General features: G+C 39.6%; 1 protein-coding gene across 1 annotated transcript in view; it reads right to left on the reverse strand.

The window, feature by feature from the left end:
• LOC139733708 (uncharacterized) overlaps positions 1–17,266 on the reverse strand; it is a 192,990-nt gene that overhangs the window by 77,419 nt on the left and 98,305 nt on the right. The window contains exon 5 of the mRNA XM_071644524.1: positions 9,194–9,474. Within this exon, the coding sequence (XP_071500625.1) occupies positions 9,194–9,474 (281 nt within the window). The remainder of the gene's footprint in view (positions 1–9,193; positions 9,475–17,266) is intronic.

The following is a 17,266-nucleotide window of genomic DNA, read 5'->3' on the forward strand; positions in this document are numbered from 1 at the left end:
GAACTCCATGTGTTGCAGGTACTATTCTACTGTGTAGCATTAAAGGGGATGGCTAGTAACTGATATCAGTGGGAATCAGTGGGAATGCTTGGAGATGATTGTTCCAATCCTTATGGCATTCATTCAAGAGCACATTATATATCTATTGTTGTGTGAAAATGATTTGCTTCAGAATGGTCTCATATTCAAGTAATGTGCAGTTTAATGCTTCCAGGTTAGCGTCCCTGGTCAGTGACGGAGCATTAAACTGCACATTACTTGAATATGAGACCTTCCTGAAGCAAATCATTTTCACACAACAATAGATATACAATGAACTCTTGAATGAATCCCATAAGGATAGGAACAATCATCTCCCAGCATTTCCACTGATTCCCACTGATCAGTTACTAGTCTTCCCCTTTAATGTCCTATTGCCTAATTGGTTTGTCATCTAACCATTGCCATGGTAAAATATAAAATCTTGCAAAATATAAGTCTGGGTAGTCTGAAGTCCAGCATACAATGGCAAATATCTAGCATTTCTTCTCAACACAAATGCATCTCTTGCATTCTGTTGCATCAGTCTTGAGCTGAGACTATCCTCCAGAAGAAACAGGGCCACCGCACTTTGAAAGCACCCATCCCTCCTACAATGTACTAAAGGACCTTGGTTCCATCAGGGAAGATTTTTCCATCCTCCAAGCAGTGACCATAATACCATTTAGGTACTCACAGCAGTATCCAATTGTGTAGGGGATAAAATAAGAATTACAAAAAAAATAGAATTATGCCTATGAGAAAGGCTAACACTAATGAACCCACTTTCAGATCCTGTCACAAAGGCAGCTGACTTTATAAAGCAGAGGCCTGTAATTAACCATGGATAACGGGCCTAGCCTGAGCGAGCTGAAAATTCTTAATCAATGTGCCACTTCCATGCACATGCACACACTGAGAATAAATGCCTCTGTCCTAGACAAATGTTATTGTTATTTTGGATTTTAAGGCATGTGTAGCAAAATATTAGTCTCTCCACAAGGCTCCAAACACACTTTTTTCTCTCCCTCTTTTTCTCTATCTATCTATCTATCTATCTATCTATGATCTACAGTATATATCTATCCATCTGTCTACCTCACACACACACTCACAAATTACCTTTGATGTATTGAGCTCACATTAAATCAATAAGAAATGCTTGGCAAATTTGTTTCTACACCCCATTCCCCCACCCCCCCCCCTCCAAATCTTAGCTAAAAATGAAACTTGCTCCATACCATCTTTTATCATTTAAAACCATCCTATAACTCAATCGAATGAATTACTTCTTTTCTTTCTTTTTTTGGCATACTGTGTCAGGAGTGCCAGCAAGGGTAAGAAATGCTCTCAAAGTCTGAATTGAGACTAGTAAAAGAAATGATCCCTTGTCTACTAGATAAGTCAGCTGAGTAAAAAATTGCATAAAGGGCCATAGATATAGAGGGGGGAATATAATGTGGCTGCATACTTTTATCTATAACCTTCATTTCCTGTATGTTGATTCACTGTTGTGTATTGTTGAGCAACCACAGCATTGTATGTAAACAAACATAATGAGTGAATATGATTAGCCTGTACCGTCAATCAACAACTACAAAATATGATCGCTTTTCATTGTTTACGTTCCACAAAGGGGGGGGGGGCAGGTAAAAATCACACACACAAAACTTGCTTGTCAAAGATATCCTACCATATGCGACCACACTCCTTTCTACTTTACGAGGAAGGATGGTAGGCATGCCAGACTATCATTTTCATTCAGTAGCTGTAAGAACTGGAGATTAGTTGCTCAAGGGGATAATTTTACTGGCACAATGAAGACGGTCATTTTGCTGATAAAGGGGCGCTCTGAGCACCTGGTGTCATTTTGAATGAAGCAGTGAGATGCTATGGTATCTGGCGATCTAAAAAAAGAGAAGATAAAAAAGTACTCTAAACTGATGTTCTATCAAGTAATGCCATAGTACAGTAGCTGCTTCAGAAGAGAGTTATTATCCCCCAGAATTATGCCCTGTGGGTTCTTCTGTATTCTCTTCCTACCCCATCCCCCACCCCCACCCCACCCCCGCTATGGGGGGGGGGGGGTGGAAGGGGTGAGAGTAGTATCTCATTTGAAAGCTTTACAGTATTGTTGCTGTTGTTGAACTACATGGTGCTATCGCACTGTAGCACATCTCTTTTAGACCAGAAATTTTCTTCTTGATTGTTGTTTCTTATTCTTTTACTAAAGGACAGATAGAATGAGGGGGAAATTCTGCAATTTGCTGGTACGTTTTCCAAGCCAATAAAACATGCTACAAATGATCAAATCACAAACTTCTCCAAAACCAGGTCAAAAGTCACATCACGAAATGATGAGAAAGGGGCACAAAAAGTGGAATACTACAATTATTGTCTGCACTTCATGTTTTGAAGTCAAACATTATCTACTTCAAGATAGACCATATAGGCCTATTGTATATGCCAAATGTTTTGTGAGGTGTTCATTTTCCAAAATTTCGTGAAGTCAGTTTCTATTGGCGAAATAAGACATGCAAAAATATTGACTCTGATCCCGATATGAGTGTGACGTATACATGTCAAAATGTCTCCGTTCAGTTCAGTTCTCCACGACTGCGAATTAAGCACTCGCAAAATTGTCGGGAAGTCCTAATTCGTGAAAATTTAGACTCGCTAAATATATGGAGTCAAAAGGGGCCTGAGTTTCTGATCCAAGCAGAATCTTCTTCTGACGAAGATTCTGCTACTGGAGTGCTAGGATCGAAAACTCAGGCCTCTTTTGACTCCATTTTACTCCACTGGCTCGCCACTATTGGATAAGCAGTTTTCAGCAGCTTTTTTCTTTTTTTTTTAATATATCGCATATACAGTACACAGTATATTATTGCACCTTAACTCTGTGACTATCAACTCTCATGATTGCATTTGCCAGCATACACAAGCAAGTTCCAAAGGGTAACAACTGACATTCGTGATTCCGAAACTGCAGTCACTGTTGAGTGGGAATAGGATTCACACACAGCTCACCACAGGAAGCTCAGTGGGCTGCATGGTGTTGGATCTATTTCTCTTCACCCTTTATATGTCACAGATCAATCCCAAACCCAGCTTCTACAGCAGACATAGCAATACGGCGAAGAGTTGGTTCCGTGTTCAATATGACATGCCTGGGATATAAACACGGGTCATCAGATCTTTTTGCTGGTAGTAAACAATAGGCCTCCTACACCCTTGAGGATCATACCACAACTTGTTGTTTATCTACCACAGATTCATGGATACGGAAATGTCCTTATACCGGATTATATCACAACATATATATCACAAACATATATATATTTCTGTTTCTCTTTCTCTTGCTCACAACAAACATTATACAGATATTGACTTACCAGAGGTGGAATATAAACATTTGAGATCCTCGCAGGAAGATATATCTTTGTTGAGGGAAAATATAGTATTCTGAGACAAAAATATAACTTCCCAAAGGAAATGAAATGTTATATTCCAACCGAAGGAAAAAGTCAATATTTGTTATATATTATGACCTACAATACAAGAAAAATAAACTGCTGTATAAAGCAAACCAATTCTCCTTTTCAAAGTCAAATTCATGAACACATGTGACACAACAGTGCACTAGTGGTATTCAATCGAACCATACATAGATCTAACTACGATGGCTTTCGCGTACCGGTAATTCATTCTTCCGCGGAGCATGACAGCTGCAATACCATCATCGCCTGTTATCACATTCCTAGAACTGTCGCTATTCAATCCGTATGTAGGACCTAGTTTCGTAGCAGTAATGTAATGCAATGGGAACTGGCTTTCCTGTCACGACTGTCTAACATTAACTGAAATAGTAGGCTCTATAGCTTCCAGGACATTCTCCAATTCTTTCTCTCTCAAGCGAAGCGCTGCTCATCAAAGCTGCCACACCAATTTGACGAAAACAAATTTGTTGCAATTTCGTAACTCGCGCTTCTGTAGTGTGCGTCATGACTGTGTGATGCTCATACCGCTGTACTGCTATACGGCGCTAGTGCGCTGTACTACTGTGGTGCGTGGTCGACTGGTACCGATTGCATTCGTGCGTGCAAAGCGTCTCTACGTGGCAGCTCTGTGTATGTTGCGCGCACCATAACAGCTGGTTTTTTATTACGTCATCCCGGTCCAGATATAATGCCATTTGTCTAACGTAGTTGCTGGGCATGGTTTAAAATACGTAATTTACGTCATGTTGTAGAAATATTACGCTTCCCATCCTTGTGACCATGGTCACGTGACAGCATTTTGACCAATCACACATTGGTATCTATATAAGTCATATAATATATAAGTGTATCAATCTCAGTTCCCTGTTCAAATGGACCAGCGACTGATAATCGTCAAATTGATAAAGAACGTAAGTACGAAGAATCCAAAATATACAAAATGACTTAGTACTCCCTGATGCCGTCCAGCGTCTACTCACAAATCGGGGCTTCTTCTCGCTCTCTGCGGACATCTTGATCTGCTTCGTGGGAGTTGTAGCGATGGAAATACACAGTCTATAGAGAATTGCAAACTGGGCCTGTTGTCGGTGTTTGTGCCACAGTAGCTAGTTACTAGTACTGTCAAGCCGGGAGGGAAGGTAGTCTAGCGGTCAGTTGTGCTTATAGAGCAGCATTGGGCTTGGGTAAATGAGTCAACGTTAGTGAGAAAACAAGAGTTGGGAATTGAAAAGGGGGGGGGGGGTCAAATTTGGCGGGTGAGTCGTTATGCCGTGGTCGGGTCGAGAACACGTGGGAGGGTGTGTAGCTGAGACGTCAGTCGCATCGGGCCGGTCATGTGTGTGTGAGACGACGTCGTCGCGGCTACAGCGATCGTGAGAGGCGATGGCCGAGTTTGGCTGAGTCGATGATGAGTTTCACGTGTGGAAGTTAAGGGGGGGGGGGGTATGTCAGAGGCATGTGCGAGCCAATGCACTTAGGTCATGTGCTGTATGCAGTCCGTCCTTTCTATATCAGTCTCCAGACATGGTCGCAATAAAGGAGAGATGGATATCTGCACAATTTTAGTCAGTCGATATGGGAGCGAGTCGGCAAGGAGAAAGGAAAAATGTGACTGCCCCTTTTTCAGTGGTAGCAGCCTGCTGGTTGTGGTATGAATAGGGAGATTGAGCTGTCGTCTGCTTCAAAGCACAAAAAGCAGCACCCAGTGAGCAATGCTTACAGCACACATTGGAGCACCCATACACAGAGGGGCAGGGTTGAGTAGTCTACTAGTGTCAGTCCGGAAGCGATACATACTCGGTTCACTTCCTGCTCCATACTATAGATACCCATCAAAACAGCACCCTGTGTTATCTAGTCGTTGTCAGAAAAGACCCACTGTTATGAGAAAGGGAATAAGTTACATGTGCTGCAGACTGCTTCCTACGAACTAATCTTTCTTGACCTTGTGATATATAAAATTACAAACAGGTCTGAAACACTAGACTAGCATGCACCCTGCATAAATTTCATCTGTGAAGTGTGTGTGAGTGCTCACCACCAAGAGACAGCTGTAACCCTATGCCCAATCACTGGTTACCAATACACACACACATTTACACACACTCATAAATTAGGGACACACACACAGACAGCACACACTCATGTCCATTGTGAACCCATTCAACTTTCACTATTTCCTACTTCCTCATCTCTAGGCTACATTTCCAGCCTACTTTCCTTCTGTAAATTAATATGTCATGATTTCCGTACCCAATTATCGCTGATTTCCTCATAAAAACCACAATGGTTGTCTAAACTTTCCAATTCCTCTTTGCTACTAATCCATCCGTTGCCTAGGTAGCCAATGATTGTGTATCTCATCGTCTAAGAATAGAGACCATTTCACTTTGGGGAATGCAAGAAAGAGACTAATCTCTACCATCTGCCAATCATATCACCGGATTATTCCATTAATGAGATAAAAGGAGGGGGGAGGCCAGCCCCCTGTGGGTATACAAAAATAAACCTTTCGTCAGATCTGTTTTGAAGCTGCATTTTAATCAGGAGTACACTATCATGAACATCGATTTGACATGGTAATGAAGTGTTCTTTACACAAACAATCCGAGCATCAGTTCGGGGAGTGATTTCTGAAGAGCCTATGAAGGGATAGGGAAAACTCTATGGTAACTATACAACTCTTTCACCTGATAACTGGGAACCACTTTAACAGGAAGTGCGACTCAAGTCCAACTAAATTTAATGTTAAAGGACAAGTTCACCTTCATAAACATAAGGATTGAGAGAATGTAGCAATATTAGTAGAACACATCATTGAAAGTTTGAGGAAAATCGGACAATCCGTTCAAAAGTTATGAATTTTTGAAGTTTTTGTGCAGTAACCGCTGGATGAGAAGACTACTGCAGTGTGTGAAAAACTTAGATGTCACATGCGTACAACAATATAAGGAAAATATAAAGAGAATTTCACAAAATGTCATCTTATGAAAAAAGTACACATTCCCCCGACTCGTTACCGACAAATGTTATGGGTAATATTATTCCCCCTGCCTTTAGAAAGAGGCAAGTCAAGTGCTCTTTTATTATGCGAAAAAAGTGAAAATATGTTGAATTTTCTTTATATTTTCTTTATACTGTTGTACGCATATGACTCACAAGCTGTAGTAGTCTCCTCATCCAGCGGTTCCAAAACAGAAATTTTAAAAATTCATAACTTTTGCATCGATTGTCCAAATTTCCTCAAACTTTCACTGATGTGTTCTACTAATATTGTTGCATTCTCTCAATCCTTATGTTTATGAAGGTGAACTTGTCCTTTAATCTTTTTTATGTGTCAATTTAACTGTGTAATCAGAACCACCATTCTGCTTTGGTTAGAATATCAGGACATAGCTTGGCTGAAACATTTCCATTGTCTTTGATTAAAGGACAAGTTCACCTTCATAAACACAAGGGTTGAGAAAATGCAGCAATATAAGTAGAGCACATCAGTGAAAGTTTGAGGAAAATTGGACAATCGATGCAAAAGTTATGAATTTTTAAAATTTTTGTGTTGGAACCGCTGGATGAGGAGACTACTACAGCTTGTGAGTCATATGCGTACAACAGTATAAAGAAAATATAAAGAAAATTCAACATATTTTCACTTTTTTCGTATAATAAAAGACCACTTGACTTGCCTCTTTCTAAAGGCAGGGGGAATAATATTACCCATAACATATGTCAGTAACGAGTCAAGGGAATGTGTACTTTTTTTCAAAAGATGAAATTTTGTGAAATTCTCTTTATATTTTCCTTGTATTGTTGTACGCATGTGACATCTAAGTTATTCATACACTGCAGTAGTCTTCTCATCCAGCGGTTACTACACAAAAACTTCAAAAATTCATAACTTTTGAAGGGATTGTCCGATTTTCCTCAAACTTTCAATGATGTGTTCTACTAATATTGCTACATTCTCTCAATCCTTAATGTTTATGAAGGTGAACTTGTCCTTTAATGCCTAAAAATGATAACTATTTAAATCCCAAGAAATAATCACACGGATTTCATTTCCTTACCAGAAGGGCATTTTCTAACAAATCCCAGATAGGTTTCTGCTGATTGGACAGTCTGAGCATTTGCAGTTGGGCAGTTGGGGACGTTTTGCAGGCGGTCATATCGAGCGCATCAGTTTCTACTCATGCAGGCACTTTACTGTATAGGCCCTAAGCTGTTATTTTCGCGAGGGTTTAAGTTTTGAGAATTTGGCGAATCTCAGTTGGATCGCGAATTTAAAAACACACGAAAATGTCCCCATGCGCTAGGGTAAAAGCGCATTCGTGTTAGCGTCGGCATCAGTTTGCCAAAAACAACATCTCACGAAAATGTCTATAACCTCCTCATTCGCGAAAATATCTGTACGCGAAAATAACAGCATACACAGAAGTCACTACGAATCATGCGAATCAGGACTCCTAGTGAAAATTTGATATTTTTTTATGGAGAAGACACTTTCCTTCAATTTATTTTTATAAGACATATGATCTGTCTGGGGTGATATTAGTCTTCCTACCTTCTAAAAGAGATAAGTCAAGATTTCTTTCACTATGCTCGAAAAATGAAAAGGAGTTGAATTCTCTTTTATATATCATATATAATCGTGGGGCCATAATCGTAACGTGTGCCACTATGATATAATCACAAATGGTTCTTTTCTTCTTATCCAGTCATCGGAGTACTGAAACTCCAAAAATTCTGAATTTTTAAAGGGATTCTTCAATTTATCCCTGTAATACATGGCTTTTACTTAGCATTACCGGAGAACAGTTCAAAACACCGCTTGTTGCAACAAGACACAAAGAGGTCTTCCATAGTAGACTACATATGGTTCAGGAGATAGAAGTAGTCTTACTTTTCAGACTTGACACACACAAAACATGTCTGTGAGAATTTTTCACTCTCCCACAAGTCAACTGGATTGTGCAAAGAGAATGTTTACTTCCTGGCAATTCAAGAAACTATTTTTCCTGCTGAACAGTACAACAAAGTAACAACAATTTTACAAAGTGTGCAATGGGCCCTTCAGTTTTGCTCTCAAATAAAGGCAGTTACGGAAAAACAATGACTGTGGGTTTTGATGACCAGTTCTGACTTGTTTCCATCAAATCAATTTCATTAATGTTTCCCAACTTCAAAGGTTGGATCATTACAACAGATGATTACTCATAAACAATGCTGTTCATTGACAATATAAATGAAATGTCAGTATATAACATATTTTTCTTCCAAAAAAACACACCTTAAAAAAATTGCATTGTTTGACCTTTTCCATTCACAATGCAAAGAAAACTCTAGATTCTATAGCACAAGAAAAATATCAGGAGTTTTTGCCAATACCATCAGCATTCCTGATTGCCAATTATGAGAGAAAAAAAAAAAACTTCACACATAGTTTGCAATAACAACAAAAACACCGTTCTGGTTCATGAGTAATTTCTGGCAATATTTTACATTTTTTTTTGTCACAGTGACTGTTAATAAACATAATCTGAATATTGTTCATGTATCATTGCAATTTTTGGTTTCTGTTGCTGCCATATTTCACCGACATTATGAATGAACCTGTTGCCAGTTTTGTTTTGTTTTGTTTTGTTTTCAGGGGAGGGGGGATGCATTTTTCAGAAACTCACCGCTGAGCCAAACTTGAGACTCTTGGAGCGCGTTGCTGAGTTGCGCTTAATCGGTTTGGCCGCGCTGTCTGTGCTGTCGGAGGAGCTCTGCTCGAACTGCGAGAAGCGCGACATGTTGAGGCGGCCCGTGAAGGTGTGCCGCTTGGAGGCCCCTGAGGAGCCCTCACTGTCGGATGACTGGGCGGAGGTGTTGGAAGAGGTCTCGAATTTGGAAAACTTGGAAGAGTCCAGACGGCTGGACCTGGTCCGCGTGAGGCCAGGGCGATAGCCCTCATTTTCTGCTGTGGAGGGAAAAATGGTGAGGAGGATAGTTAGAATTGACTATTGTTGTTTCCATGGTAACAACTACACATCTAGGATTATTTCTGAAATATTGATAAAGACAATAGTACTAAAAAGAAATATACATGCTGTTAAAACTGTCAGTATTTTATAAAGGTAATACAACCAAAAATTATTTCAACATTCCTGTGCTGGCTATCACATGGAAAGATAAATATGCCAATAGTGATAATAGCTGTCAATAAAGTGGTCAGGATTTTTGTAAGAAATTTGAAGACCTTCTGGAGGATTTGTCAGATGTATTTATGGATAACGAGCAGACCAAAGGGGGGAAAAAAGACAAAAATTAAGAATTCAAGCCATACAGGTTCTGAATAGACCATTCTGTGATCGTTTTCTTTTTTTCACTTCTAGAATATATTTTTGTAAATTCTGTCAGATAACATTTTTTAAACAAATTACCAATCAGATTATGATTTTTTTAATATACAAAACATGAAACTTTAAATTGTCAAGAGTTTTCTCCTTTAAGTTTAATCATTATTTCACTTCTTCTGTTTTGATTGCCTGATTGAACTCTAATCATTAAAGTAAAGCTAAACAAAGGGGTGACTGGAATGACTCTGTACACTAAAGTATGTATTGCAATAAAATAAAAAAAAAAACATGCATTATAATTGATCTTAGAGTCTATGACGTATTTGCCATTCCTAACATAAAAACTGTAAAAACATACATGTGTTAAACAATACAAATGCATTTATACTGGAATGCATCGTTGATGTTTTGATAAAAATACACAGTATGCATCGTTGTTTGATCAGCAATGGTTTGATGAAGTTCTGATGACATGAATAAAAATAGATTACTGCAGTATCAATTGTCCTTTACAAACAATGCTGGATGAAAGAGAAACGAAAATGAGCAGTGATAACAATGCTCTTTATATCTTCAAGAATAATTTATTACAGAGTATGTTTGCACATTGTTAGCACTGACAAGTTTTTCATATAATTATATGAACATGTACATAACTATATTTATATATTTCATATAATTATATGAACATGTACATAACTATATTTATAAATTCATATAACACACATTTGACAGCACATGCATTCATTCTTTGTCTGTGGAGGAAAAAGAATTAGAACATGTGAAGAATGTACCATCAGTTAATGAAGTAGATATATATCATGGGTGATTCTTTGTGGAGAAGTGTTATGTTTACATAACAATAACAACTACCACCTCCAGCAACAGACGACAACAGCACGCTGCAGCTCGCAACGATCACCACCGCCTGTATGGCAGCAACACTACAACTCAAGCAACAATCAATCCCATTTGAAGTAACAACACTGAAATGCCCTCCTCGCAAATATGTGTTTATCACTTCATCAGTATCACCACATAAAATAAGCATGCACACACACACACACACACACACACACACAAACATACACTCACACCATGTGCAATTACTACTTCAACACTTGTATGGTATCAGTCAAGATAATTTTTTTGGATTAATAGACAAGCAACGCAACACATGCATGGTTATAAAATATAACATTGTTATAAATTTGCAACTATTATAAATACAACTGTTATAAATGTGCAACTGTTATATATGTGCAACTGTTATATTATGCGCTGAAATAGATTTTGGCCACATACCACAACAGAGACTCCAACCTAAAGTACCTTCTGATCTGGAGATTCTCCCGCCTGAAACCCCCAGCAAACGGGAGACTCAAAGTTGATGTGTGCGAAGTGCGAAATTCCCAGGGTTTTAGATGCTCTCTGGTGCTATGTAAGGCTTATTTTTTCAACATACGATAGAAATATGTAAGAAATCCTTTCCAACGGGAGACAAAGAGCCAGGGCGGGAGAAATTAAATCTCAAACGGGAGAACGGGAGATTTTGCAAAAATGGGTTTTCGGCGGGAGATCTCCCGTCGAAAACGGGATAGTTGGAGTCTCTGCCACAATGGCCAACCTGAATTAAAACAGAAAAAAAAAAAATGGCTGGATTGTATATCACCTTGCCTCACGAAGGACAATGAACGACACAGGCAATCAAAGAAAAAAAAACTTTTAAAAAATGACATAAATGCAATTATTGTACTCATTAAAATGTTCCTGATTTCTATTTCTGGTGACATATACACTCATTATTTTCCACAAAGTTTGCACCAGGTTGCAGTAGGTAATGTGTTAAAGTCTCCTCTCACTGCCCAAGAAAAGACTTGCAATAGAAACAACTAACAGTAACTACAACAACTGAACAAGATGATGGGGTTTCTAATTGTTGGCACTGTAATGTTGCAAGTCGAACACGACTGTTTGATTTTGATATCAGCAAACAAAAACAAAAAATGAAAAAAATATTGAGGTAATATTGGGAAGAAAAGCTAACAAACATTACAATATTGTATGTCACTACCAACTAAACAGTGAGTGATATCCACCATAACAAAGTGTGGAGACACACACACATCCAGTGGTCTGCTATGTCTGGGGGGAGTAATCACTACTGGATAGAATAAAAATGTATAGCTTCTGACAATAGAGGGCAGTATGTCCCATTCCACCTCCAACAGGCATTGACTGAAATGGTGTGAATCATCCTGGAACAAAGTCTACCCAGCCAAAGACCAAAGGGCTTTTTACACTTGTGTTTCTTAACCCCGGACTTTCTCTGACCCAGGACTATCGTTAGTCCCGTACCAATTTTTTCAGCTTTTTACACTCACCAGTTAGTCCCGTACTATCTCTTGTCCGGGGCTAAGGAGAAAACTGACCTTTTTACACTCGTATTTCTTAGCCCCGGACTTTCCAAACCACATGAATATTCATAATTACGCTGTGTACTGTACACGTACACGCACGCACCGGCAGCACTTGATTACCTCGTTTGTGATTGGTCAGTGAGGGTCGGACTTCGTCTCCGTCGCTTAGCCCGGGATTATTTTTTCGTTCTGTTTACACTTACTTGCTTGGCACCGCAATTGCGGTGCTAACCCCTGCTATTTTGCAGGGCCAGATAGTACCGTACTATCGGTGGGGCTAGCCCACTTTGGCAAAAACGAGTGTAAACAGAAAGTGGGCTAAGGATAGTCCCGTACCAACGGTGGGGCTAAGGCCCCCCCTTAGCCCCACCGTTGGTCCGGGGCTAAGCAAAATTTTACAAGTGTAAAAAGCCCTCAAGACTTTTCATCACTGGCCCATATTATTCAACTATGAACTCATTCAGGATACTCATTACTACGCCAGACCATTCGTTGCCAAGTTTTATCACTCAACGTGTGTTCCCTTTCCCCACAGGTCTTCAGAAGGAGCTATTTCCTTATCTTTTCTTGCAAAAAAAAAAAGAAAAAAAAAAGAATTTTTTGGCAATCAAGATAGATGAATTTAACACGGATAAAGTTTTCAACTATCCATGCGCTCCAGCTGCACAGAGTCTTTCACACAAAACTTCATTATCTTTATTGGCACAGAGGGGCAGATAAATGTTTGGTATTAAACTTTAAAGGAAAAGTCCACCTTCATTTACATAAGGATTGAGAGAATGCGGCAATATTAGTAGAGCACGTCAGTGAAAGTTTTAGGAAAATCGGACAATCCGTTCAAAAGTTATGAATTCTTTAAGTATCTGCACAGTCACTGCTTGATGAGAAGACTAGTACAGTGTATGATGTCACATGCGTACAACGATAAAAGGAAAATAAAAAGAGAATTTCACAAAACTTTACTTTCTGAATAAAGTACATATTTCTTCGACTTGTTACTGACGTATGTTAAGGGTAATATTATTCCCCCGCCTTCTGAAAGAGAGAAGTCGAGTGTTCTTTTGTTAAGCAAGAAAAATGAAGATATGTCAAATTTTCTTTATTCTTTCTTTATATCGTTGTACACATGTGACATCACAAGCTATAGCAGACTTCTCATCCAGCCGTGACTGAGCAGAAACTTCAAAAATTCACAACTTTTGAACGGATTGTCCGATTTTCCTCAAGTTCTCGCTGATGTGTTCTACTAATGCTGTTGCATTCACTCAACCCACAAGTCTATGAAGGTAAACTTGTCCTGTAAGCCCACTTCCCATGTATAATTTCTAAGGTATGAAAATATGGTTGTGTTGTATTTTATGGAAGTTTATTTCTTGATAGCTCATCAATGAGCTGGTACATTAATCAGTTGTTCAATGCCCAGAATATAGGCAGCATTGCATCAATTGTGGCTATGTGAGGCAAATCTTGAGAAGGCTTTCATGTTATTCAGTATAATCATAGAGTCTTGAATGTACGAATGAAAAGTGTTATTTTTTCAAATAGTATTGATAAATGGCTGTAATTTAGAATAAATAAATTTTTACAGAATCCTTGTACAATGTACATTCGGGCTAAAACACTTTCCAGCCACGATACAATCATTAGTTTCTGTTATGCTAGACAGGCCTTCCACAAGTTTCCAGAAGTCAGAAATAATTGACAAGATTTCTGATAAGTCTGAAACTTCTTACACAAAAATGAAAAAGAAAAAAATCAATCTGGCTAGACTCTGAATGAAACATTGCCATCTTCCTGACAACGTGGAACACAGCCAGCCACAGAGTCCTAGAATTGCCAAGCCACAGAATGATGTATTTCAATCTATTTTCGCTCATTCTCCTCTCTTTTCCTGTGCGTCAATGTCTCCTACACATATTCTTCCCTATCATCATCCTCCCACCCCCCCCCCCTTTCATTCTCTTTCAAAAACAAAAAAATGTGGTGGATCACTAGCCTTTTGTTCCAGCATACTGTAAAGCCAGAATTTTCACAAGAATGAAACTTTTGCTGATTTTGCGAGGAGCCATGATTCGTGAAAGCAAAATGCGTGTGGAAAGTGTCTGTCTACACAATGCCTTGAATGCCGGTGGGGATTTGTGAAAGTTTCACGCCACGGAAAAGGCCGTCCACTCCAATTCGTGAATGTTTCTGGTTTCAGGGTATCAATATCCTTTCAAGATTCAGATTTCTACAGAAATATTAAACCCCCTACCTGTTGACTTTTTATCAGGGCAATTGTGTCATAAGTCAAGACAAGAAGTTAAACTGAATACGAATTTTTATATTTTTTAGTCTAACATTGATTAAAAATTGTTCTAAAAAGGCGGCAAAATGGGTCGATTTCCCTTCACTCACGGCCTCGGAATTCGTCTAGAATTCAGCCACTTACTTGACGTCACGCAATGAATGATGCATTCCCCTGGCGTAAACGCGCCGGCTGTTTGCATATTCAGTGCATTTTCGTGCATTTTCAGTCACGGTGAATGATGTTCAAGCAATCTGTTTATTGACACAAAATGGCCTTAGACATTCTCGACATCAGTTTTGAAATCAAGGAGGATGAAGACGAGAAATCTTGAAACCAGGGGTGATGATGACAGCGACATATGATGGAGATTTGGAGGAGTTAGGGGAAGCGAAAGACGGTGTGCTAGTGGCAGAAGTAAGCAGTGGTGCCGCAGCCCAGCTTAGCTAAGGTATCAGCATTAGCCTGCTCCCCAGTAGGCCGGGGTTGAGGCCGACAAGACGGGACAGCTGGACAAACGGGCAATTATGTAGGGTCTACTTTCGTATCCATGTAGACATCTTAAATGGCGCAGAACAAAATTACATCATTATCACAGGACACACTTAAATTACTTGTGCATCAATCAATTACCTAATCATTCTAATTACTGGCGTGAATTTGAACAAAATCATTTGAGGGAAAGCGCCACTCCATACAAACTCGGTCTTCGCAACAGGTCGCGGCATATGCTGCCTGCACAATCTAACATGTTAAACTGAAGTTAGCTTTAACTGAAAAGGGCATTTCAACCTCACTGAATCAGATCTAGTTGAAAATTTAAGCCTACATAATTGGTGTTTGACTTACCGATATCATGAATTATTCCGAAAAAGTGTGTCTTGCACAGATCTCGCGCGCGGCGCTGTGGTAACCACCAGTAACGTGTTTGCGGTTACTGCTGCTTCCCCGTGCTTACAACACAAGCTAAGCGCACACAATGCAAGCGGTCACTGCGAGCGCTGTATACGGCGTAAGTTATGTGTAGGCTCGCCCATGCACGACGCTTGGCGGCCACACCACAGCAGTCGATTCGAAGGGTTTTGAACAGCGCTGTGTTTTGGAAGGGAGATGTTCATGATCTGTGCAAGAAAAGAAAACAAGATATTTTTTTGGATTACAATTCATAAAATCGGTGAGGTAAGCATAGATTAGGGATAAATTAGGCTCGGAAATTCCACTAGAGTTGATTCAGTGAGGATAAAATGCCCTCTTATTAAGGTCGCCTGATCTTTGGGTTGATTTCTGCACAAATACCAACATGCACGCACCGCGCACACCAGGCAAGATACTAGTACTGTATTTCGGAGCAAAGATGGTTTAGAGCAGAGCTTCGGGCCCGCTATCATCTTTTGCAGTTTGCTGCTGGGCTGTCAGTCGTAGGTTTCTATACTATCGACTGACGTCATCCAAAATGGGAGCCGAAATCATAGCTGTTTCTCCGTCAGGAAAGCAAAAAGTATACAGCTTTTTGGTTCCGTCTGAGTAAGCCTTCGGGTACCTAAAATGCCATATTGACATTGTTCATGCTCCTAGCTTTCTATTGATGTATGATTTGCCATATTTCATATATTTCAACAGGTAGTCAGTTTAAGGGTCATCATGGTGAATGAAAAGAGAAAAAGTTGTCAAAGTAGAGAGAAATCAGAGTAAGAAAGAGGAGAGAGAGAGGGAGAGAAAGAAAGTCAAAGTTAATCAACTCTGCCGTGAATCTGAATTCTTCAAACTGCAGTGACGCTCATATGAGGTTTAGAGCGTCACAGACCTGGTGATGAAAATTCATTTCGATACAATCTGGCAAGAACTTCTCCACAAAATTGCTCATTATGAGGCTCACTCCCCTGTTCACTCAGATTTTTTTTCATCTTTCTTTCTCTTTTGAAGTCTGACATCACAAGAAATTTTGTCTTCACCTAACTGCAGCATGCATGTATTTATATCAAATAATGAAACCTAGCATGTACTAAAAAAAAGAAGATATTAAAGGGAATGTTGGCAGTTTTCAGAACCTGTGAGCAATATATTGTATGACTACAACAAAATTTGGACTGACACTCACAGCCTTGTTGCTACACTGAAATGCTTGATATCACAGATAAATAAGCCATTCACCCATTGAGGATGGACCGATTTTGCTATAACACGCATTTCCCATAGACACTTGCCCGATTATACTAGGGATTCGTCCTCAACGGGTTAAAAGTCTAGACATCAATATAATACTGATGGTTAACAATAAAAGCATAATTAGGAAGAAGCAAATAGTGTCTTGTTGAAGAAGAATGACTGAGACAATAGCCATCATAGAAGCACAAGACTTTCTTAGAGTCATGCTAGAAGGTTGCTGTTGTAATTTCAAGAGGATGGCAACAGCCTTATGACTGAATGACCACAGGTCAGGTCATTACCACTAGACTCTTTTCCAGGCTCTTTAATGATTTTCTCAGGAGCGGTATGACCCACGCAATGAAGGCAAGATAGAAGGTGAAATGTTCCCCCGCATTTTTCACACCTCTGGGACTGAGACTACTTCCCCCACACCCTCAACGCGGGCAACCACATATGTCTGACTCACGCGCAAATGACTCGAATGTTGCCGACTATCATTCTCTGAACAGGTCTGCGAGTGGACCCTCGGATCCAACGAGTTCGTATTTATAGCCGCGG

Source organism: Diadema antillarum, unplaced genomic scaffold (genome assembly GCF_040938485.1).
Source record: "Diadema antillarum isolate AM-2024a unplaced genomic scaffold, OU_Dant_1.0 scf00000025, whole genome shotgun sequence".
Classification (NCBI taxonomy): domain Eukaryota; kingdom Metazoa; phylum Echinodermata; class Echinoidea; order Diadematoida; family Diadematidae; genus Diadema; species Diadema antillarum.